General features: G+C 47.2%; 6 protein-coding genes across 6 annotated transcripts; 4 read left to right on the plus strand and 2 right to left on the minus strand.

Moving 5' to 3' along the window:
- Positions 1 to 4985: 4985 nt before the first annotated feature.
- Positions 4986 to 7218, minus strand: G6M90_00g068380 (uncharacterized protein; the record flags this gene model as incomplete). The annotated part of the gene is made up of 3 exons (XM_066130869.1): positions 4986 to 5296; positions 5355 to 6170; positions 6219 to 7218. The coding sequence occupies 3 exons, from the start codon at positions 7216 to 7218 to the stop codon at positions 4986 to 4988; spliced, it is 2127 nt and encodes a 708-aa protein (XP_065987201.1).
- Positions 7219 to 8456: 1238 nt separating this feature from the next.
- Positions 8457 to 13506, plus strand: G6M90_00g068390 (uncharacterized protein; the record flags this gene model as incomplete). Its single annotated transcript, XM_066130870.1, has 6 exons — positions 8457 to 8612; positions 8658 to 8794; positions 9671 to 10397; positions 10493 to 11579; positions 11629 to 11972; positions 13162 to 13506. 6 exons carry the CDS (start codon positions 8457 to 8459, stop codon positions 13504 to 13506), a joined length of 2796 nt encoding a protein of 931 aa, XP_065987025.1.
- Positions 13507 to 15693: 2187 nt separating this feature from the next.
- Positions 15694 to 17268, plus strand: G6M90_00g068400 (uncharacterized protein; the record flags this gene model as incomplete). The annotated part of the gene is made up of 4 exons (XM_066130871.1): positions 15694 to 16056; positions 16134 to 16152; positions 16224 to 17168; positions 17228 to 17268. 4 exons carry the CDS (start codon positions 15694 to 15696, stop codon positions 17266 to 17268), a joined length of 1368 nt encoding a protein of 455 aa, XP_065987228.1.
- Positions 17269 to 20206: 2938 nt separating this feature from the next.
- On the plus strand, positions 20207 to 22192 carry ESL1_1 (EST/SMG-like protein 1; the record flags this gene model as incomplete). Its single annotated transcript, XM_066130872.1, has 3 exons — positions 20207 to 20364; positions 20448 to 21494; positions 21544 to 22192. The coding sequence occupies 3 exons, from the start codon at positions 20207 to 20209 to the stop codon at positions 22190 to 22192; spliced, it is 1854 nt and encodes a 617-aa protein (XP_065987069.1).
- Positions 22193 to 22858: 666 nt separating this feature from the next.
- Positions 22859 to 23331, plus strand: G6M90_00g068420 (uncharacterized protein; the record flags this gene model as incomplete). The annotated part of the gene is made up of 3 exons (XM_066130873.1): positions 22859 to 22895; positions 22941 to 23041; positions 23098 to 23331. The coding sequence occupies 3 exons, from the start codon at positions 22859 to 22861 to the stop codon at positions 23329 to 23331; spliced, it is 372 nt and encodes a 123-aa protein (XP_065987240.1).
- Positions 23332 to 23873: 542 nt separating this feature from the next.
- On the minus strand, positions 23874 to 24442 carry G6M90_00g068430 (uncharacterized protein; the record flags this gene model as incomplete). The annotated part of the gene is made up of 2 exons (XM_066130874.1): positions 23874 to 24267; positions 24333 to 24442. 2 exons carry the CDS (start codon positions 24440 to 24442, stop codon positions 23874 to 23876), a joined length of 504 nt encoding a protein of 167 aa, XP_065987083.1.
- Between the last annotated feature and the right edge of the window lie 344 nt (positions 24443 to 24786).

The raw sequence follows: 24786 nt of genomic DNA on the forward strand, positions 1-24786 counted from the left end.
GACAGGGAACAATTTTTGGGTAGAACACGCTTGGCAAGAGTGGAATGATCAATATCGAAAAAATGGTAGGTACTGTTGAGATGGTCACTCAAAATGAGTGGGATTCAGAGAGTCTTAAATATTCCAGAGCCTTTCGTGGTGGTTAAAAGCAACTCACACAAGAGGAGTTAGCCCCCAAGTCTACCTGGTGGTTGGGCTCAGATATTCAGGTTGGTTACTCTTCATGCCGCCTTGTATATACCTCGCAGGTAGTATTAGATTGGTTATCGGTGTGGCTAGTCCGGGTGTGACCATGTAGAGTCGCATTGAATATGTTTAACACCTTGTCGACTTTGTTGAGAACAGGCTATGAACAAAGAAGACTTACAAGCGCGGCTCCACATAGTGACTGTCCACATCAACACTGAGGAAGTTCGTAGGGTTTATCAAAAGCCGTTTGTTGACGTCCATGTGAATGTCTCTGCAGCAAGCGTATGCATGAACGTGGTGTGATAATGCTTTACTACTTTATTAGGCTCGCTTGGCCATGGGTCCCTTCCAAGTGGCTCCTTAATCCCGCCAACCTCGACGGTGGCCCTTGAATTTGCTCACCTCAAGCCCTAATTGCTCCGTTGGTAACCTTTATCGCTTAGCTTCTCCCTCCTTGTGCATGTGCACGCGTCATTAGAGCCTGTAAATGAGCCCACTCCTGGAGCAACCACCACTTCAACGAAACCTCACTGGAAATTGCCGAATTGGGCAGGGGAGGGGGATCTCTGGTACGTCGGTAGTCTAGCTGTCTCTCTGGACAAGGAATAAAGGTACAGGTCTTATCACAAAGAGTACTTACGCGTCTCACTTGCTTAATGCTGTACTGTGAAGTTGCAACATTCACTGAGAATTAGTATGAGCTTTAAGCCGTCGTTGTCTACGAGATTGCCCGAGCAGCCGAAAGGTCTATAGTGTAATTCGGAGGCAATTCACCTCCTCAACATGTTTCCACTAATGTGAAGTGATTTTTGGACTTGTTTTTTATGAGGTCCCTTAAGCATGTTGTCGTCGTCCGAAGTATACCTTACACTCTCCTAAGAGACTTTCCACCAGTTCAGTTCAGTTCCACTTTTGACTCGGCAGCTATGTCCCAGATACAGGGTTGTCAGGTGACCGCCGAAGCGGTTGGAAGAAAGCCTTTCCACAAAGGGACTGTCAAATAGAGGTCGCCGATGGCCTACTTTTATGACACACACGAGGGGAGGTGGGGCGTCAGAAAAGTCGCAGCTAACAGAGGTGAGGAAAGTAAAAGGTCACTATCGAAGTGGCAGGAAATGGGGCCACTAAATGCATGGCACCACCACATCTTCCTGTCATAGAGTACGTTGGTGCACCGAGGGAACACAGCTAACGTCGCGATGTGGATGCGTCGACACACAAGACATGTCGCATTCCTTGTAATGACCTTTCATTGCTTAACGAAGATGACACTCCCATATTCAGGAAATTGTCTTATGATCTCGAGTTTCGATTAAGCTCCTGGGCGGATTCCCTTGATTTGATCAAGGGAAGCGTTCGGAAGGGTGCCATGTTGCCCAGGCCTTCTGTAGGCGACATTAGGTCGATAGATACACCACAAGAACGAATTGGTAGTCCTAGCCCGTCACGCCTTAGCCGCTTGGAGAAAGGTCTGCACGGCGCATGTGGTAAGATACGAGCAGCTGTGGCGTGTTTAATCCTAAGCGAGCTGAACCTGAAGAAATGGTGACAGGAAGATTCGGAGGGATAGCTTGGTGGCACACCGGTTCGCCTTGTTGTCTCTTTGGTAGCTGCATAAATATACAGGCCTAATGTCAGTCAGCCTAGCGCGAGACGCATTGTAATCCCAGCAAGTGTTCACTTCCATATACTTTCAAGTACACAATCTGCAGAGTCTCTCTGCGGGCCCCGTTTACGACAAGGAACAATGGGTAGGGCTTTCATGACAAAGGAGAGCAGAGGTTGAATTTCATGTCGCGTCAATGTAAACATAATCTTCGAGGTGTGTCGCATGTGATAAACAACCAGCCGCCGTCTCTGCAATTCTTGACCAGCGCAGACATGCAATGATTGTGTGAGGCGCTTGACACTCATGACATGGGATGCAGCATCGCCTTGGTCAGTCCTGAGAGTCGCGTGCCCTCCAGCAGAGCAGATTCAACGCGATGTAGCATATTAAATGTTTTACGAGCTGGGATACAAAGAATGGGAATACATTGTCTCAAATTCAAGTGTACTTAGCGGCTATATGCGGCCTTTCCTGGCTATGGGTAGCGCGCGAAAGGGTTCTGTTCGAATAGCCAAATATTTACAGCGCTCGACTATCCCTCCCATTTTGTTGTGTTCCATGATTTTCTGACTTCTTTAATGATGAATATCAATCACTTGAAGGACGTTGATCATCCATGTTGTCAGGGGGCAACCACATACTGACGCAGGCTCGTGGTACTCAGGATGCAAGACCCTCGAAGGCCTGTACCCCGAGTTGCCGCGCGCCTCGGTTCTCAACGGTGGCGACGCCTTTTCCAACCGGCCGTCTCACAATCGCCTATAAGGGATATCATATCTGCAAGATGCTGAGAAGGAGGGTACTGTTGCGTCCTTGACTGGCCAAAGGGTTGTGGGTTGCGTATTACAAACGCCAGTGGTGTGCATGGCAGTCAGAAGAGGTATATCGGTCTCAGGAAACATTGTTAGGAAAGCGACGTCAAAGTAATCAAGAGCAATACGGGCAAACACATTGCCGATTTTCGTCCAGCTCGGAAGAATAGCCTATATGAAAATAACTTTGGTTGGGTTCTTGAAGCAGACATCCCCTCTGTTCCTATATGTCTCTACCCAATGAGGCTCGCCTAACTTATCTGTGTCAATATCGTAGCTGACTAGACCGCGTAGTTCGGCGCGGTGTACCTGGCTCTGTTCGGTCCTCAGACGAGTAGATTCTCTTGGAGTCAGACGGTGGACTAACGTAATCTCTCAAACGCTTAGGCTGCACAGGGTCTGTGGTAAGAGCGGTGAAACTGGACGCAAAGCTCATCGACGGGTCGTCGCAGGCGAAGACCGCCGATTCCTGACTCTGACTTGGTGAATCATTCTCTGTGTATAAGTAACAGGGTGCGGCACCACCGCCCGGGTATCATCTTGCAAGACATGCTGGCTATCGTCAGCGATCTGTTGCTGAAGCGTCTGGTCGGCATCTTCCAAGCAGTGTACGCCGAGTGATCCTCGGATTCCTGGTCTGGGGCCTCTTCGTGTCGCTCGGCGACAATTCCCTAAATCTGTTGGATCATCAAAGGGATAATGCAGTACTGCAATAGGGGTATCAATAAAAGTCAATTCGAGTCTATCTCCTATTCAAGGGAGGAAAAGGGAGGGATAGCTATCCATGGTGTCTCACCCTATTGCGGGTCTACACATGGTGTTACACGTGATATTAAGTTGTGAATATTGCAACAGAATCACTGCCGCCGCTTTTGCTCCTCTGGCGTTCGCAGTCTGAATGAAGCTATTCCGGTGCCGCTCCGCTGAGTCTCTGGCATTTCTGAAAGCTGCCGCTCCTGGGCACCAGGCCGACAATGAAACAGAGGGAACAGTCTACGAGGAGGAAGATGGAACTGGTACATTCAATGAATCATCTGCCGAGACTGGTCTTCCGCCTTTTACTGATGAAGAGAGAGAAGGGTTCGGTCTGGGTCATGAGTAAGGTAGTGGCCACTGCGCCAGCATCAGATTGGTCTCACCAAGATTTAGTCGCTTATTCAAGGCAACAGTATTCCAAAACCTTTAGTTTTTGCACGATTCCACTCTTTTGCGTAGACAACCAGGAGTCTTTCATTCTGTCCAGCTGTCCAAATAATATGTCGGGTGACGCAGTCTTGCTGAGTCCTATTCCCTGGAATAGTCACGCTTTTAGCTGAAAACCAATGTTCACACGTCACACAGCACGATTGTTGGAACAGCTTGGACAAAATGTGAGACTCTTGATTTCCTACATAAAGAGCGGAATGATACGAAAACTACTTGTTGAAACACTGCTGGGACACGGGCTGGTCTCTTCGCATAAGCTGGCCGTGTACGCTGACTCCACACATGCTAGGATCCCCATTGGGCAGCAAAAGCCAACCCCGCTTTGTTGGGCACACATCGCCTCATGATGAGGGGAAGAATCTCTCGGGCGTCGCGCCACACTCCTAGGCGCAACTTGACGTCTTGCAAAGCCCACTGCCCAGTTAATCGAAACTGGAACTAGACCGAGACACTCATCCGTCTTGCATAAATACTTCGAGCCTCAAGCAAAAATCGTCAAGGAAGCCAAAGGCAGTGACAATGGCCGCACAAGGCGATTACTACATGCGTCTTGACGTTGGCTCATTGGACGAGTTGCGCGATAAAATTATCGACAATCTTCCCTCTTTGCGACAGACCAAGTCTACGGACCCTCAACGAGGAGGAGATGTGTGGACCTACGAAGACACCAAAGATATTAAAGAATTTACACAAATTCTTTTGGACAAAGTATGTGTATATTGCAAATGAGCAGATGCCATGTTCAGTGTTAAAAGCGAATAGCGTCCTGATATAAAGCCAATGGTCCAGCCATGGGGGCTTGAACCTGCAACCAATGATAGATATCCAAAGATTGTTCGCATTGGTGAAACCATACTGTCTCGGCAGTACATTAGTCCAAACTATATAGTCGTTGTCAGTCCAATGACTCACGCCACCGTACCACTCTGGCTGTCGAGAGGAGACGACCGTGCGAGTGGCATAACCGTCAATACCACCAAGGGAGATGCGTGGATAATTCGGGGAGGCACCAGGTTCCATCTGCCGGTACCGTATCATACAATGCCCTTGCCTGTACGTAAGATATGATGATGTATACGTCGTTGGAGACATAGCAGAGACCAGACTAGGAATTCAAATTGTTACGTGGACAATGTGTTCTGTACTTATTGATTGCTGCCCAATAAGACCTAAAATTGGACATTTCCCCAGCACATAGTTGGCAGACCAATGTTGGCATTAGACTCATCCCATCGAAAGTTCTCCCGGTCGGGGAATGGTAGACCAGTAATAACGTCGGACTCATTAAAGAGTGAGCTATCACCGCCTGACTCGCAGAAATCCCCGAAGTTGTCCCCAGCTGCATTTCTGAAATCATCTAGATGCGCGGACTCACACCCCAAGCCTTGGCCAATGAAGTTGGGCGTAGTGGCGGGTTGACCGCAGTGGCCTATGGCTGGGTTGCCAAAGGCGGTTGAATCCACAGATCCCATGGCAAACGCTATATTTAGTTCGTTAGCATAATCCACACCTGCAGTATTGTAGTAGTGAATACTTACTAGTGCCATGGCCTGGTATGAATGTATGATTTCCGTATCCGCCTATATTCAGTGACACTTGGCCGGTACAGTTCTGGCGAATATCGGGAAGGCAGTCGTGAGACATGCCAGCGTCCTCATATGTAGCTTTCTCTGACGCTCGTTTTCTCTTCTGTCGTCGCTCTTGTCCGGGTCGTTTCGGTCTCGGACATCTGTCAAGCAAAATGTCAACTATTATGTAGACGACAATTATCGAAGCTGTGGCGAGCTCCTCGGGCAATGCATTTCCATCTAGTACTCGCAGGGCTAGCTCCAAGTTTTCCTCATTATCTTTGTAGCCCTTCGTACGTTCCACCTTTTCATCGTGTGTTATGTGCTTTGCCAGGCTCTGCGCATAGCGAAGAATGAATGCACTTGACTCGTCGGACAAGCCGGACGTAGGATTGCCATTAGAAGTGCTGTCCGATCTTTCCCGGCCCTTCCTCAATATCTTGCTTGTAGGAAGTTCGTAAGAAACTGTTTGCGGGGCTTTTAAAAAGATCGACTGATCAAGCGTCTTGCATGTGGCATTATAGTCGGCATCCGTATAGAACGAGTGGAATCCGAATGGGTTTAAAACGGGCACAGCGTCTTGTTCTGTCATCGTGCTGTGGGCCTCCCTTGCGTCGTGATCTATCTCAGCGTCCTGCTCCGTCTGTATGTTTTGGTCCGTCTCCGTTTGAGCAGCAGCCAATCGTCGCCATGATAAGTCGATCAAGGAGACAAGCCCATCGTAAAAGAAACTCTCATCGCTGCTGATAGTAGTATGCCCAAAGCTTGTCATGCTAAAGCCCCCAACTTTCGTGACTGTTAGCAAGGCATAATAAGCGGTATTCGAGAACTCACTTTCTAGGAATGTGGGTATGGTCATGGCGCTGGTACCATAGTACTGAGATACCCTGGATACTAATTTGAGCATCCGCTCAACGGCACGCGCGCAGTAATATCTAGTTGTGTTTTTGCGTTTAGTTGGCGGGGGATGTCCGGGTGGTCGTAGTTTGTCATGTTGTGTTATCCCCGCCAAATAATATCCCACATTGTGCATAGAAGCGACAGACCTCTTCAGTTCTTCTGTATGAGAAAAAGTCGTAGAAAATATCTTGTCCTCTTTTACCCCTTCCTTCTTCCATCGTCGCCATAGAGCTGGGAGCCGTACTATGTCGCCTGCCTCGTCACTCTCTTGTGTTTCCTTAACACATTGTCGGATGCCTGCTAGTTTTGTGCGTTGTAATTTCGTCGGCTTTTTAACTAGCACTAGGCTACCTTTGACGAAGTATTGAGCCATTAGGAGAATATATCTCGCTACCTTGTTGTCTTGTTTCTGGTCATCTTGTTCATCGGCCACGCCGTCCGATTGCTTGTCTAATTCGGATTCTGTTGCGGCAGGCGTTGCCGTATCGTCGATGGAGGTTTGCGGAGCCGAAGTATTCGCCTGTGAGGCAAACTCGCGTGCGTTTGAAGTAGGCAGATGTTGAGGCAAGTTGGTCTGTTGCTCACTCACTTCGATATCCCTGTGTTCATATTTAAGTTGACGGTCCGTTGCGTTCGACATGGGCACGTACAATTCAGGACCGCACCACGCGCGCGGTTTGAAGATTTTCTCCCTTGTATCCTCCCGAGGAGCATCATGACCTATTACGTTCAATTTCAGAGTGCATCGTACATGCTCTTGGTCGCGAACTTCAATTCGAAACTCCTCCTGGATGGTGTGAGGGTGTTTGCTATAAGACCGACGCAATATCCACTGGTTGCCAACACTGCGTGCCTCTGCAATAGACTTGGAGAACTCAACATCTCCAATTATCTCCTCGCGCAAATACTTGGCAAGCACTGCAGGCAAACTCATCTCTATCGTGGAACATCGGATGAAAGATGATGGGAGGGAGAGGATAAGGGGCAAAGCTGTCAGAGGCCGGCCCTGCCTACATCCTTACTTGCTATGGTAAACGGGCTCTTACATCTCTTTCCAACGGCAAAATTTCAGCCGGTCATGCAGATGAGCAAGCTGGAAATGATTTCTAGTAGGCGATATTAGTGTATTGTGGTCGCAGGGAAGTCGGCCTTGGAAGGGGGGTGTCGTTTGGGCTAAGATCTTGACATCTTAGCTCAAAAGACACCCCCCTTGTTCTGCTCCAGCATTGAACAGCAGCTCAACAAGAACCTCCACCCCTGCAATGAACTTTTGCTAATGTAGTGCATGGCAGACGCATTACGAATACAAGGTGCCCTGTTGTCCTCATATTCCACTGCGGGAAACACACATACACCGGTGGGACTCTTCCCGGAATCAGAAACACGTCTTGAGTCCAGCACCATTGCCATGCGCTGTTGTATTTCACGGAGAAACACGTGTTACATGCGACATATAGGGCCTTATATCTGACCTTAGCAGAAGGGAACAATCAATTGTTGGTGTCTCTTAAAATTACTTAAAACGAGGCTGCGCCTGCAGGAATGGCGGTGAGTTGGTTGCCTTGTTGGCGCCATCATTCCATCTCTGATACCATGCAGCAGAAAGAGCATTCAGCTTTGTCCCTGAGTCAACAAATTGGACTTTCAACTTGTTTCGGGCCACAATTTCTCATTCTTACAGCAGCAGCACTGCTTACAAAACTGATACAACATGACTCACCGACAAGCGGCGAGCTACCTAGGATGTTCATGCCTTTGTTGTTGATTCTTATTTTGATAGGGTTTGTGGTCGGTGTGTTTTTGGTGGTGGTGGCATGGACTGGTTTGGGAAAACATACGCCGGAATACTGGGCGGATATTGAGTTATCTGTGATGTTGCTCTGGAGCATGCTCCTAGAGGTGAGTACAAATTTGTACAAATGGATAATAAGGCTAAGGTCAACATAGAGCGTGCTATTTACACGCATGCTAGCGGACGCCTTTGGACTGTCTACAGCGCAAGGAAAGTTTATTAAGAAATTCTTACAAATCTTATCTGTTCTCGGTATGGTCTTGCTATCAGTGGACATCGGCTTTTTCGCAGTGGACGTGCGAATTGGGACGTTCACTCCATATTTGACGATGTTGGCTGTAGTTTTCTTTCGCGGATCGATGGCACATGGATACTGCATTATGCGTATTCTAGCGTATATACGACAGAAGAGATTAAAGCAGCCGCCCGGAAAGAGCTGGGTTCCTGTCAACATCCGCATTCCTTTCGAAGTCGCCGGGTTTGCACTGTCATTTCTCTCGCTTTCTGACAGATTATCGCGCATTGATTACAAACTGGTAAGCATCTCTTCTAATTATGCCATGTAGATACTAATGAATTAGATTCAAAATGGATTATTTGTCATTATTGGGATCTTGGATGTTGTCACACGAGCTAGGAGGCTTCTCAAGATCAAGGTCGAGAAGGGAAACGAAGAGATGTTGGGACTGAGTAGCCATGTGATACCTGGAGATGCAAGGTATGCGATGTCACCATCGAAAATATCCAGAACAGACACAATACCGAGTGGCTCCGAAATTGAGCTTGTGACTGGGAAAGAAAATGCATAGTGTACCGTTAATACAATACATCCATTGTCATGCAGAACAGAGCGGTGTGTGCAAGCTGAGCCAGCGTAGCTAGGAAGGACACAGCGCAATACTTGCAATCCACCTGCTTAAACACAATATAAGTAGAGCACACGTATGTTAGAACTTGCATGGGCACTCAGCAGACTCACAATTCTCATCATTTCTTTGCTTCTTTTGCTACGGTTCACCCCACTGTAACCTAGCCGCGACGGCCTCGCATATCAACCATTCTATCATGCGGTGAGCCGCAGTCTCTCCATGGCCAACGCACTAGTTTACGTCTGTGACAGCGGGTGCGATCAAACCACCTACATCAGAGGATTGGCGTGCGGTTCCTGTGGATATCCATGCGGTTTTCAGAAGCTGCCTCAAAGCCGAGAACCGTCCATCAAACACAAAGCGTGCCGGTAGTAAATTGGCGGAGCAGCCACCTTACTACAATTTGTCAAACGATATTCCGCCCAAGTCGAGGAAGCGTCCTGGCCCACTTGGACACTGTTGTGTATATAACTGGGACTTTCGTCCACTTGACTTGAATAGTGATCAAGGCGAATTGACTCTCTATAATCTTTATTACTTTGACCCAGATTTTACTCAAGAGCTCATAACAGGGTCCATCAGGAATCCCATACCGTGGCCGCATCACAACACAGGGTTGCGAGACCTACAGAGAGTGCAGAATCAAGGTGTATCCTTTGTTCACAGTCGGAGAAGGATTGACCAAATTTTACAATGACTGAGGGTCTAACGTGGACTCAATCTAGTGCGATGAGTGGTGGCCCTGCAACCAGTGCGCGAAGTCGAAGAAACTGTTCCGGGCCTAAAACCGACGCAGATATTACTTTTCGACACCGATATTTGGAACCCTTTAACATGAAAGACACAAAGAACAAACTCCCGAAAACCACATCAGCACTCCCGCCCAGATATCCTACACTGCAGGCCGTGGTTTCATCACGAGATGAGACGGCTGCGTCAGATCCATCACCAGAAGGAGGAGATGTGCTACTTTGCACCTCTGATGCTCCGCAGATGACTCTTCAAGAACGAGCAAACGCCTACTTTATGTCTAACTACGTTCTTGACTCGTCTAACCTGAGCAATATCTGCTATACAGGTTTTTCTGTTCTACTGGAAATCAATAAGGAATCGAGACACTATAGGCTAGCGTTTGAAGCTTGCACCATGGCGGTATTCATACAAGAAACTGCAGACCGGCGTGATCACAGAACTTTCACCACTGAGGAGTACGATAAAGCAGTAGTAGCAACGAATGCTGCACTTCAAGATCCAGCCATCATGCACAAGGACGCAACATTGGCATCTGTTTTACTCCTGGCTTTATTTGAATGCATCAATCCTACGACTAGGGATCAGCGCGCCTGGCGCAATCACATAATTGGTGCTAGCAAGTTAGCTGAAGATAGGGGCTGCCAGCTGCGTGAAACAAAAACTGGACGTGCATTGTTAATGGCGGTTCGCACACAAATGGTAAGCTTCCGCGGAATGTTTAATCCTTTGCCTTATTTCGGTTATAAATACCCGCCACGAGATAGACTGAGTATTTAGTGACTAAATTCTCATAGATCATGTATCATCTCATAAACCTAGAAGAATGGGACGGCCATGAGCTCTGGCTGGTCCAAGACGATATTGTGGATGAATATAGTCCGACTCAAAAGCTCTGTATCGAGGTCAGTTCGCTTGGCCGTAGGGCAAAATCTCTTATTGGTCCCCAGAATGAGAATGATGTTGCTAGGGAAATTCTTGAACAGTGCCTGGACCATGATCAAGTGTGTAAAAATTGGTGGGAGAAGATGCTCGATAATACCCAACGCAACATGAAGCGCAAAAGACCCTGTTCGGAATGGGGAGCTACTTCTGATAACACAGGACTTTGGTTGTCTATGCCTTGGAACATGCTGACATGTGCACGAATCCTCTTGAACTCAATTATCATTAGATGCGCAGCATGCATCCATGGGCACGCCAGTTATACAACGACTAAAGAATTTCTTGACGCGTTTGCTATTTTGAAGGAAATTCTTTTCGACGATTTCACCACCAACAAACGCCAACTGAGCCGGGCCTCAGAGGCGTCGTCTTCATCCGCAAACTTGATGGAAGAGAAGTCATTACCAGGATTCCGACGACATTCTATGGCCTGGCCAATTGCCTTTATCTGGTCTCTAGATTGCCTCACCGATGATCAGAAAACCGCTTTCGCTGAGCAAATAGAACACATTGGGCTACAGCATGAACTTCATAGCATCCTGTTATTCCAGAATGAGAAGACGGGATTGCCACCGTATATGTCTGAAGACTTGCCCTACGCTACCTCACGGGCGCCTGGCTCCTGCTGCGCCACGGTGATAACGATTGCATCCTCACCCGCCAGCGTGAACAGCTGTGATGACTTCGACAATGTTGAATGGAACAACCGCAGCAACCCTGACAAACCTCCTTCGACACACAATCATGATAATGTCAGTATTGAATCGAATGTTTCGACTTCCGCTTCATTGCAACAGGCGACTGGACAGAAGAAGCCTGAGACAACGCCTCTACCCACGCCGTTGGCTACCAGCCGTCTTGATGCACTCCTTTCTCACTACGAAAACCCTGTCAATGAGCAGGTGAAATCGTGCCAGCGCCATGGTTCACCAGATAAGTGTAAGATTTGTTTATGCGTAGTACCGCGCTTCGCTAACTGCCAGTCTAGTTGTTGAGTCTCCTTCAGGTCAACCCGAACCGAACCATGAGGCTAGCTACTCGAATATGAAACCCGCCGGTAAACCCCAGCGCAGAATTTCGAAATATGGGGTCCAGGGGCGGGGGTACAATACTCGAAGCGCGGCCTCGCAATCTCGTGGAAAGAAACACGCTTTGGCCCCGACGCTCAAACCGTTCGAGTACAAGGGTTTAGGGGATGCGCGTCAAACATCAAACGGATCCATTGAAGTTGAAGTACTTTGGGCGCCCAGCTTTTTGGCATGCGACCAATTACGTGGGAAGGAGGCCATAGAGGAGGCAAAGGATCTAGTGATCAAAAAGTTTGGTCATACTGTATGGGAACGGGAGAGGTGTAAGTTAGCAGCGTCGATATGAGCGGCGAATTAGACCAGCCATGCCGATGGCATGTTCTGTTCTCTTAGCTTCGCATAATCCTTAATACTACTGATTCTGCCAATCATAAGTTCATATGGAAGACAACTTGCCTGTGCAGAGTAGGAATACCCTTTTCGGGTCCGTGTGAACGGAAGACCGCCAAACCATGAACCAAGCAATTCAGAGTTCAACTGAATAAATAGCTTGTAGTACGGGCTGAAATAAAAGTATTGCAATCAAACCGGCCTAGAGAAGTAAGACACCTTGCAAGGTTATCCTTGGACTAATTAAAAGCTACCACTGGCGTGAAGGGCCTGCGGTCAGCTTAAATCCATGTCAACGTCTATATTGTCAAGATGATACAGATTATGGAGAGTCAATTAGCCTTGATCACTACTCATGTCAAGAGGACGAAGGTCCCAGTTATATACACAACAGTGTCCAAGTGGGTCAGGACGCTTCCTCGACTGGGGCGGAATATCGTTTGACATATATAAACCAACACTTTCCGTCGCTGCTGCATTTTATCACCTAGGTCTCTGTTTATTTTTAATTCATATAAATCTTTAAAATCTGCTTTTTATTGCCACTTTTGTTTTCAGCGACCCCTACACTGCTTTGCCTCCTGCCCTACCAACAGGCAAGGCTACCAAACAATGCACATGACAGAACATCACGTCAGCCTTTGTTGCTGCCATATTCACTTTACAGAGCCATGCAAATGCGACGAAGACGTTAGTTGCGTCAATAACGCAACACTAAAGTGCGACTTCCACCCATGTCCTCCCTGTAAGAGGGTTCTCGACAAGTTCCAAAGGATTTCGGGCTCAAAACTACGTCTGAGCTGGGCTGCACGGAGCTTGGTCGAACCAGGCGACGTGCTGGATTACGAGGCCGTTTTGGACGCAACTAAAATTTCTCAAAAAACTGGGTGGTACAATGCTTGCCAGAACATTAAAGGAATTATTACCGAAACCAAGCCGTCAGCAATATACTTGATGAATACATATAATCCAGTAAATGAGAGGGATTCTGCGAGGGTGAAAAAAATGGAGGAGTTATTAGATCGCCTTGCGGGATTAGCCGGTTTCTTTGTACAAAAAAGTGAAGACTGAGACTGATAATACCAAATGTGTTTTCCCATTAGGTGCGACGGTACAAGGGCACGAACGAGGTCGAGTGCGACGTGGAGAAAGCGATTGTTCACAAGGAGGAAAGAGAAAATTCCTATTACACGATTCCCCTGCAAATGTTTGACGTTTATATCAGTTCAACCCCATCATCAGCATTATGGTTACAGCCTGGACCTAAAGACAAGCCAGTAAAACTATTGCTTGCCCGCGCCGAGTCCTTCCCTGAAGTCTTCACTATCTCTAAAACACAACAGATGCATATTGACCCTCTCGTGGGCCGGAATGGGATATTACTGAAGACAACCACGCTTATTCACTTCACTTACACAGTTCCAGCAACCATTACGAAGTATCAGTGATGCTGTTCTGGAGTATGGTATTAGAGGTGAGTGTATATCAGCTCCGGAAATGGGCTGGGAGACTGAACTGAATCCAGGGCATCGCATGGGCTGGTCTCATAGCCTTTGAAAGAACCTATGCTCAAATCGTGATAACGAGAATTTTACAAGCGTTGTCGCTTACGGGTATCGGGTTACTATTGGCGGACTTCAAGTTTAGGTCATCGTCACTAATTTTGCCGACGCCTGCTGTAGCTGCCTTTCGAATGTCTATGACGCTGGCATGTTTAATTATGCGCTTTGAAGGTAGCAAGGAAAAATCCCAGAACTGGAAGTATTGGATTCCTCTGGATATTCGAATCTGCTTCGAGATCACTACATTTGGGCTATCATTTCTCTCATTTTCCGATGTCTTAGCATCACGCGTGAACTATAAACTGGTGAGGTGTTCTTCCATCATTATCCTGCGTACGCTAACTGGGTAGGTTCAAAATGGAATGTTCACAGTCATCGGAATTGTGGACGGTGGTATACGACTTTGGAGGTATCGCAAGCTTAAAGCTGAGAAGAAAGAGACCAACAGGCGACGAATAGCGGGTAGTGATACGACGGATGGAGTTTTACTTTGGAGTAGGTCAAAAACAAAAAAATACATCAAGTGATTCTGAGATCGAGCTGGTATCAAAAGATGTATAAAAGAGGGTGTCGCACATCAGGCCTACCCAAATCGTACCTCCTGAAAAACTGGGACATTGCAGTAGCTGCCTGGAAGGTAATTGCTACTGCCTGAACTATCAAAGATTTCTTTTGTGTATAAAGAGCTGCACGGTTCCCATGAAACGCCTGATGGAATTCTTGCTCCTTAGATAATTCTCATTTAAACAATTGGCGTCTTCGGCGCCATTATACTCGATCTTTTGTGACCCTCAATTGTCTGACAGGGTGATGCTTCTGCATGACAGGCATATTGATATAACTACTGTTCGTTTGCGATTGCCTCATGGAAGCTCGAACCGCTCTGTACTGACAGAATAGAAACCGGCGTTCGTTGACATAAATCATAGACCACTCATTCCAATTGTACTTGGATATCTCTTTCTGGTGCATTGTATGAACCTTTGAAAGCCTCACTGACCACTCTGAACGCTTCTCTAAGAACCTGGAATACACTAATAAGCCCGCAAACTTCGGCGCTGGAAAGTACCTCTGAATGTTCTACACCACCATGCCACTCTCTCCGTAGGTGCAACCCTCGGCAAGATCTCTTGTTGTTGCACCACGGAAGTGCCCCTGAACCGGGGAATACAGTTTTGGCAGCCTCATTTCCCTAGACTCAGGGGTTCGTGTTGTTTTTCGACACACATTGGGCTGCGTACATTGTTCACGTGGAGGCTGATCCATTGTTCCGTAGGATGTATAAGTATGACAGTCCTTCCTTCCGTGGCGGTCGCAACTCAGATCTTCAGATTTTATTCAGGAAGAGCTCACAACAGTGTCCATCGGGAATCCCATACCCTGGTCATATTACATTAAAACACCTCCAAATCAGCATTTGAGCAAGACCTGCAGGGTCCGCATTCGTTACTCCTATGGTCTACACTGGCAGAAAGCGCAGAATCAAAGTATATCCATTATTCACAATCGGGAGATTGACTAAACGTTACAACAGCTGAAAGTCTAACGTGGAGTATATGTAGTGCGACCGGGCGAAGGCTCGCAGGGTCTGTACCAGACCCAAAACCGATATTGCTTTTTGCCACAAGACTGGCGTGGAGTGCGCAAGAAAGAAAGGCATAACCACAATATTGACCTCGCCCAGGCCAACCACAACACAGGACGTCATTTCATCACCAGAGAAGGCGCTTGCGTCATCTCGCAGGGTTTTGAAGGCCTGTAAGGGTTGCAGAAAGCTCCGAGTCAAGGTATATGCACTGCTTGGAGATCAACTAAACTCGCAATAGCCGAAGGTCTAACAAGAAGTCTATGTAGTGTGATAATTCGAGGCCCTGTCAGCAGTGCATCAAGTCTGGGAGAGAATGTACCGCACCCGAGGAAGGCATTGTTACTCGAGACAGATATTCGGAATCTTTCGGCAGAAAATTCGCAAACAATAAACCCCTTAATGCTATATCACGGGATGAGAAAATTGCCTCATATTCGACACCGAAGGCAGGATCCTTGCAGCTGCGCTCCTCGGACCTTCCCCAGATGCCTCTGCAGGAAAGGGCAATCGCTTACTTTTTGTATCATTATGATCTTGAATCGCCTAGCCAGAACAAAATCGGCGATATGTGTTTTGTTATCCTATCGAAGAGCGACAAGGAATGGGAGCATTACCGACTGGCATTTGAAGCTTGCGCCATGGCGTCGTTCATCAATGGGGCGGGCGCCCAGCTTGAATACGAAAGCTTAACCTTTGAGGCATACGACAAAGCACTGATAGCGATGCGTAGCGCACTTCAAGATCCAGATGTCGTTCATGAGGATGCAACCTTGGCTGCAATTTTACTTCTAGCCCTGTTCGAATGCTTATATCCTACGACTGGGGAGCAAAAAGGCTGGCGCAATCACGTACAGGGTGCTATTAAGTTAGCTAAAGAACGCAGTCGCAAACAGACTAACACCCAAATTGGACACATGTTATTCAGGGCAACCCGTACTTTAATGGTAAGATTTCCATAAACTTCTCAACTCTACGATTTTATCGGGTTGATCTTCAAGTTTACATCGTGATGTAGACTTTCTAATAGCTAACTTTCAACAGGCAATATATAGTCTCGCAACACTAGAAGACGAAAAGGACAAAGAGCTCTGGTGGTCCGAAGACGATGAATGCACTTCTACCCAACAGCTTTGCGTTGGAGTGGCTTCACTTAACGCGGAGGCTACGGCTCTTGGTCCATCCGGACATAGAGAGGAAGTCGAAGACACGCTAAAGCGGTGTCAAGATCATGATCGAGCTTGCGAAAGCAGGTGGGAGGAGTTGTCAAAGAGTACACGGGACATTAGCTCTAACAATACGGACCCCTGGCTATTGATGCTCAGGAATATGCTGACATGTGCACGAATCCTCCTGAACTCGATCATTATCAGATGCGCGACCTGGATTTACAAAGTCCCCAATTATCGAACCTCTGAAGAGTACGGTGGCGCCTGTTCTGCTCTGGGGGAAATTATTCTTCACAGCGCCAAGGCCAACGAACAGCAACTCTGCTGGGCCGAAGAAGCGCAGTCCTCGTTTGCGGAACTCGACGTTCAATTACAGCCTGGCCGGGATTCGAGCGGATGCGCCATTAACAAGTGGATAGAAGATAACAGGAACCTCTGGAAAGACAAGCCACTAGTGGGGTTACAACCGTTAGCTCTTATCTGGTCTTTAAAATGCCTCACCGATGACCAGAAAATCGCCATCGATACCCGATTACGACGCATCGTGGAAATCCGTGGGGCCTTACCGTTTCATGAGGATAGGGCTAGTATGCCGTCATTTTGCTCCATGGTGGAACAAATACCCCGCTCGCCATCCCATACTACTGAGGCGTGCACACGACCTTCGCCCAGTCTTTCCGAACCCGCAACGGATACTCCCGAGGCTGGTTCGCAAGATTCTTCCCCACCTTCCACGGGACGCTTTCGGTACACACAAGAGGATGACGATACTCTACTTCAACTTTACAACGAGGGTATCTCGTGGCATGAAATGCGAGATCGCTTTCCCAACCGCCCTAACAGTTCTTTAAAGACTCGTTTATGGATACTAAGAAATTGTCAGTTCACTGCTGATGAAGATCGTCTTCTTATTCGACTAAAAGAGGAAAATAATTGGTTTTTTGCAGATATTGCCACAAAAATGCGCCGCCACCCGGCTCTTGTGTCGAATCGTTACAATCAATTACGACGTAACCGTGCAAGGAATAAATAACATGCCGGTAGACATGAATATCAAGCGGCTTGTTGACTCAAGGGATCAAGACACTTTTTGGTTGCTCTAAAAAGAGGCTTCGAAAGTTGTACTCTCGATACAAGTCTCACTCCTTGGATAATAGTATTAAGGAGGTCAAGGTTCATCCTCAGAGTAGTATATGATGATAATCGGAATGATTGGGAAGAAAATTCCAATGAAACAATTGCAGTTATCGAGAGCTTTCTTCGTCAAGACGTGTATAACCACAAAGGTGATTCACAAGACTGTTCAGGCACATCATCGAGCATGGCACAAGCGAATTGATGACGATTCAAGTTGATAACAAAACTTTTAGAGCTCGCCGCAGATACAATTACAAAAGCGCTACAGAAAGAACAGCCAGGGGACAGGTCCGGTTTGTACCATATTTGGTCCTGTAATACGATTCTAGAATATCTTGGGGACAATTAAACAGCATGATATGGCTCTCATACCTCTTCTAATCAAGTACATTGGATTGTCAAGAATCAGCAAAACCAAACTGCAACCCTTATGACTCTAAGAACATGCAAAGTTTCGACAGTAAATAAGACACAGATCGACGGGATACACGTATGATGATGAGGGGAAGAAATTAACTAAGCGACGATATAAAAAGACTCGTTTGTCGTCGCAGTCTCTCCCCATAACTTGACCTCTTAGCATTATCATCCATCTGACCTAAAGCAACGAACCAACATTCGCGGAAGGTAATGTGCAGGGGCAAACTGCACCCACGTTTGAGCTTTATGACTACATGTGTGGCTACTATCTTTTGAGGAAAGTTAATGAGTGATTAACTTTTGTCGCTACACTAAAGCCATAAAATTGAAACTGCATACTGTATACAATGCCTATCAACTCCCATCCTTGCCTGCAAGACGCTGTCAGTATGGTTCCCCCAGAGCATAGAAAACGACAAGCTGAAGATTTTGCAGAACTTTTCATGTTAATATATACAGAAACAATAAAGCAACACTCGAGTCAAGAACAGGGGGCAGTAATGGTCATCCGAAATGAGCCCCTACAAAGTCAATACGCATTCAATGTTGCCGCTAGCATATACGAACCATTCCACGAAGTCTTCGGCCTTACTTGTCGACATCTTCATACTTTAGTATTCTTGTGGACAATTATTACACTATTGAGTCAAATATGGCGAACATTACAACAATCAAGGCAATGTCAGCTGCCTCAACCGACCACACAATCGGAACGGCAAAAGCAGCGTGTCAAACTCGCAATACCAATGCTATGTAATATTAAGTTACACTTAGTCTGGAGGCCGAAAAAAGGAGGGGGTATAGGAAAACTTGGTGTGTCGCTGACAGATATCAAGCTATTAGTCATTGCAGAGCGGTCTAGTGACTCGGATTGGTCGCTTAAAGGTCAGGCCAAATTCTATGGAAGTTTGTCTATGATCAAATGCTCGACCGATATTCAGTGGAAACTGATACGGCAATTGTGTCAGAAGCTTCCAAAATATTGGTGGCTGAAGAAAAGGGCACCATTTCAGGGGCTCATGGTCGAAGAGGCATGTATCTCGAATCATGATACGGCCATAGTATAAAACGCAGGTTCAACTAGAATATTGCTCATGAACCCGAACCTTGCCTACTATTCAGATAATCTGCAGAGGGTTTCCCACATAGTTTTCTCGTCTTAAGGGGAGATCAATCACCCTCCCGTATTGGGGAGGTTGAGGTAACAGAAGGTATCTCAAACATAACGTTACCCCTGGGGGCTGCCAACGAGGAAAATATCATCCCAGAAATTTCCAATGGATCTTGAACCTCTATTGCTGCTGAAGCGATTTCGCTATAAGAGGGCTCGGTAGGCCTTGTGTTTGGCCGTCCTCTAGTACATTTAACCAGTGGCGGACGAGAATAGCTTTCGTGTTAAAACCACCATCCTTTCACGCACTCATGCTTCGCCCTGCATACGAAGAAGCAATACCAGGGCAGGTAGTATGAGCTCCCATGATGTAGCATGCTTACCGAAACCAAGAGCAAAGTTGCCGTTCGGAAGGATCGACGCTGCAAGAGATTAACCGCCATTGCGTTGAGGGAGTGGTCTGGACCCAGCTGCAAAAGCACGGGACATCAACTGCAGTTGGGAATAAAGACGGATGGACGGCACAACATCCGCGGTGTAGAAGGCTGAGACTGTTGAATTGCACTTCACTGGCCGGGACCAGGTTAGGTTGCATGTATGAGTGATGCTTGCCAGCCTTCGGTTGAACTAACCACACCGAAGAGCACAACCATGCAAAGGACAAGTCACAATTACCATGCTCCCGAGGTCAGCAAACAGTCCCAGGGAGTCAGGCAGCTCGTATTCCCACCGGAGGGCTTTGCCCTGTTATTCGTTGCGTCGTCCTGGGGTGCGTTATCACAGCAACATCTGCTCTCCCTGTCACTGCGAGACAACCCAACCCATGCAATCCCACGATACGTCTCTCAAATCACTTCTTCTACTGGCTAAGATATCTGCAAGGCGACCAAAAGGCTGCCATTGCTCGGTGCGAACCACTTTCATCAGAGGCTCGATTGCGCGGCATAAGAACTGCCCTTAGGAGCCACATTTGTTCGAACCTGGAGCCCTCTCAATGTCTCGTCCCATTCTTACTCTTGAAGACATCCTTAACACAACAACTCACCCTGGAGAGCGTATCAGGTGTAGTCCTGTTGTGCGATAAACCCGAAATTCGCAAGCGTCACACGAGAGTATCTCGGAATCATACCCACCCTTAACCGCCACACGTATACCCCTTAGACTATGGACTCGGCTCCATGGGATACAAAACCACTGTCACAGTCATTGGTGACCAATGAGCAACTCGGAGAAGGTACTCGTCTCTTGGAACCCACCTCTAGCTGCGATGAAGGCGGCTTTGAGTGCTTCCCGCGCCGTTGCGGCGCTAGCACCGAGTCACAGTGAGTTGGCCCATTACTTGGAAATGGTAATCCGAGATCTTAAAAGGATGTTGAATTGTGGTGTTAACAGCATTAACTAGTAGGACGTATTCATCCGTCGCGTCAACTGCTCAGCAACGCAACTTATCACCGATTCCGCTCAGGAGTCGCGTTAGACCAGTTGACAGAGATGAGGACTTCGTCTGCAGTGAAAATCCGGCGAGACCTGGGGGATCTCGTAAGCACAGAGGCCAGTATTTTGATGCGGCGTCGGGGTCAAGAATGCTTCTGCAACCAGATACTCGGTCCATATCTTCAGACCAGCTTGCCGCCGAAGTCAACGGCATCTATGCCGGACTGGTTCTACTCGAGAGCAAATCCATTGAATATGATAGCACACAAAAGGAGACTGACCTAAGTCAAGAGCAATATCACGCATTAATTTCCCTTCACCGGTCACTTCTCCATGAGCATCATGACTTTCTATTGGCATCCCAGCACCCATCGGCGAGCGCCACGCTCCGAAGACTTGCATCTAAGTATTTTATACCTGCACGAATGTGGCGTCATGGTATACACTCGTTTCTAGAGCTTCTAAGGCGGAAACTGCCTGGTTCGCTCGAGCATATGCTTACATTCATTTATATCGCGTATACCATAATGGCACAGCTATATGAGGCAATTCCGTCGTTTGAGGACACGTGGATAGAGTGTCTTGGTGACTTGGCGCGTTACAGGATGGCAGTTGAAGATGATGATATCCGAGATCGAGAAATTTGGACTGGTGTATCAAGATTCTGGTATACCAAGGCTTCGGATAAGATACCAATGACTGGACGACTTTATCACCACCTAGCGATTTTGGCACGACAACATGCCCTGCAACAGTTATACTATTATGCTAAATCTCTCTGCGTTCCAGTGCCATTCCCCAGCGCTAGGGATAGCGTCATGACGCTATTTGATCCCCTCTTGAATGCAAATCCAGGCGCTTCTCAACGTCTGGAGCCAGTTGATGTAGCTTTTGTGCGAGTTCATGGCATACTCTTCTCTGGCACGCATGAGGATCAGCTCGAGCCAGCGGTGAAGCAATTTCTGGAACTTCTGGATAATCGCATTGGAAGAGAACATGGAAATTGGCTTGAATCTGGGTAGGAGACGTCATTATATAACATGAGATCTGCAAGCTAACTAGGCTAGGTATTTCATTGGCATCTCATTAAGCTGTCTGCTCCTAAGTTTTGGAGACGCGTCAAATGTCCTTATGAATGCCGTTTTGAAGAGTCAACAAACAGACGACACTATAATGCTTCCGGATCCGGTGCTGACTGACGCATTCAAAACGGCGGTGAGATTTACAGCTCGCACGTATGAGATTGTTATTGCTCGGTGGGGTGACAAGAACACGTTTCCCTGCCTTCATACCCTCCTAGTATTCTACTGGTTTATGATGGATTTTGACGTAGGGAGACAGTACTTGGAGGGCTCCCTCCCATGGGAACAGACTGCTTTACTACTTAACTATCTGTTACGGACCAGCGAGTATACGCCACGGTTAGATACTCCGGAAATTCCGTGGCCCGAAGTTGGTAAGGCGCATCCTCTTCCCGAAGACTATGCTATGCGTGGTTTAATCTATACCGGAAAATATTTCCCGAAGAACTGGTTTGATAATACGGCGATTGATGATGAAGAAAAGTACTTTGAGCCTGCGTCAACGGTTAGTAAACGTTGCGAAAGAATCTTATGGCTGGGTTATAGCATGGCAATGAGGAAAAGAAGACTACACTGGGACAAAAACACTAAGCAGTTTTCGGCTAAGAGTAATGAGAGTAATGACGACAACTAATCGACATATCGTGACATTTCCGAGACCTCGAAACCGGCTTGATTAGGCAGTCGTGCTGGGGACTCTTCACGAGGGAAATAAAAGGGAACGACGAGCCGATCGCGGTCCGCAAAAGAAACACTTGAGAAACGAGCCTTCGAACACCCGAGGAGTCGCAGAACCCGTTTTTGTGCATCACTAATTTGGTCAAGCTGTATGGGAATGGAGGGAGGTGTAGATTAGCGGCGTCGACACAGACAGCTAGTTAGAATAGGTAACTGCTATGTAGTCACGGTGCTTGATCCCTTGTAATCTGTCGAGACTCGTCCAATTTATTATAAAGTTGCTATTTGCTCGTGTAATTGTTCTTAGGATATTCCTGCCCAGTCTTTGTTAACATGACGCGGGCTCTCTTCACCTCTCGTTCGGTCCTCGTCTCCCAAAGCTTAGGTTGTTATCCTTTGCACTCCCATATGTTCACCCCGAACTTTGCACCAAGGACACTGTAACCGAACGCTAATTGTCATCAACTTGAACGTCACGGAAACGGTACATGCACTCAGCATTCAATAATAATCACTTCATAGAAGCCCACCCTTTGCGACCATGTCGTTATTTGTCTAGGCCTTCTTTACACGACTTCTTCACACCAAGATTTCTTTACGGGAAGGCTTCCTCACGAACACCATGGAAGCAGATCGCAAAGTTGAAACAGAACGGCCTAGTAAGTATTTCGTCCCAAAGCCAGCTATTGACTAACAGAATACAGATTGCTCTGTCTGCGCCGTTGCTGAATACAACTTTTATTCCGAAGTATTTGGAATCCCTTGTCCTCAATGCGGCGAGTGCTTGACTTTGGCGTTTTACAAGGTGGGAGGCTGACCTACACCTGAATCTTGGAAACCTGCTTTCTCACTTCATGATAGAGTCACTTAATAGTCTGTCACCAGGATGAATTCTTTGTTGCTCATATCTGCAGTGAATGTGAGAACAAAATATGGGAGTGTACACAGTATGCCTCCTTTGGGTCAGAAGCTTGGGGACAGAATGAGAATTATGCCGACTATACCGAATCCACCCTCAAACACCGTGACACTGTAGAGAGTGTCTTGACTGAGTCTAACGCCTACGAAGCGATAGCGGATCCTTCTCAGTCATAGAGGAAAGCCCCAAGGCCAGTCTTCCACACAACAAAGTCCGATGACCTCTTTCTGCGGCTTCGTGAGGAATTCCAATCGTGGACAACTATCCACAGTTACTTCCCTAGTTGCAAATTGAAGACATTGAGATCCAATTGTTCGAAAGCAAGGTCGTCTAGATCTTCCTTCAACTCCGACAAGGATAGCATGCTCATTCAACTAAGAGTCCAAGGGATGTCCGGGGACAAGATTGCTGCAAAGATGAAAATGAACAGGACTATATTATCAAAACGTCACCGCTACTTATTAGACAAGAAAGATAAGGTCCTGTCGAAACCAGATGCAAAATCTATTTGCCACAAGCGCGAGGACGGCCAACAAATGGTTCTATGAGACTAGATTTCCGCCATGGCCAGCTCGGGTGTGACTTCACCGAGAAGAAGGCACACATTTGGTTCCTGTATGTTGCAATAATTGGTTGACAGGATATTCCTATAGCAGACAAAATAAATCAAAGTATGTTACCTCGAGCATCATTCACGTCGTGGTATTCCTCTACTTTGTCAAAAAGGGGTGCTGGTACTTGCAAAAGCTCTGCGTTCTGCGATGTAGGCAGCCATCTTTGCGAGGCATTCTTCTAGGAGTTTCTGAGAGTTATTCAGCTGCCTAATGATTTCTTCTGCACTCCACTCGATATCGGGGCACGTCAGACTGTGTCGTCCCGTCCCTTCCATTTGCGGCGCCTCTGACTTCGTGGGTGGCGATGAGCATCTTGACGTCGTATGGCTCGTTGAGCATTCGTCGGATGTAAGGTTTGACAAGGCCTCGCTTGGTCTACCCTGAGTGAGCTCCGTGGACAGTCGCGAATATGCTGTAATATCTCGATAGCCTTGTTTTGTTCTGTTCTCGTGCTTGCAAATTTTCCACTCGACGAATTTCTTGTGGTAAGATCGTGGTCTATCATATTGTATCAGAATGTGATAGCGCTGAGTTGCCGTTGAATAAAATGGGTTGTTTCTTACACAGCATGGAAGTTGTATCTCTCTTTCATGTATCTGACAGTGTCTAAAAGATTATGACGAGCGTAATACTCCAATATGATGTCTTTATGTTCATCCCAGGATTTAGCCATTTTCTCGGGGGAGGTGACTGGGGCGCTTCGGGAAGTCTCGAAGGATGTTGAGGACTCGATCGGATGATTGCGGTTCCAGGTTGAGGCACACCGGCCATTGATAACTGACACCAGCCGGTTCTGAACGACTTGACGGAAGGCAACATGCCGCAAGAAATACAATTTCGAAGCTAGTGGAAGTAGTACGATGTGACTTAGGTTCGCTATCTTAAAATCCTTCAACAGGAAGGGGGATGCCGGAATATGATGTTAATACAAGCTGTGGGCTGGAGGGCGGGATGAAGAGCAAGCTATCCACCATATACAATGATTAGTCCCGAACTTGGAAAATGGAAGTCACCGAG

The sequence above is a fragment of the Metarhizium brunneum genome, chromosome 4 (genome assembly GCF_013426205.1).
Source record: "Metarhizium brunneum chromosome 4, complete sequence".
Lineage (NCBI taxonomy): Eukaryota > Fungi > Ascomycota > Sordariomycetes > Hypocreales > Clavicipitaceae > Metarhizium > Metarhizium brunneum.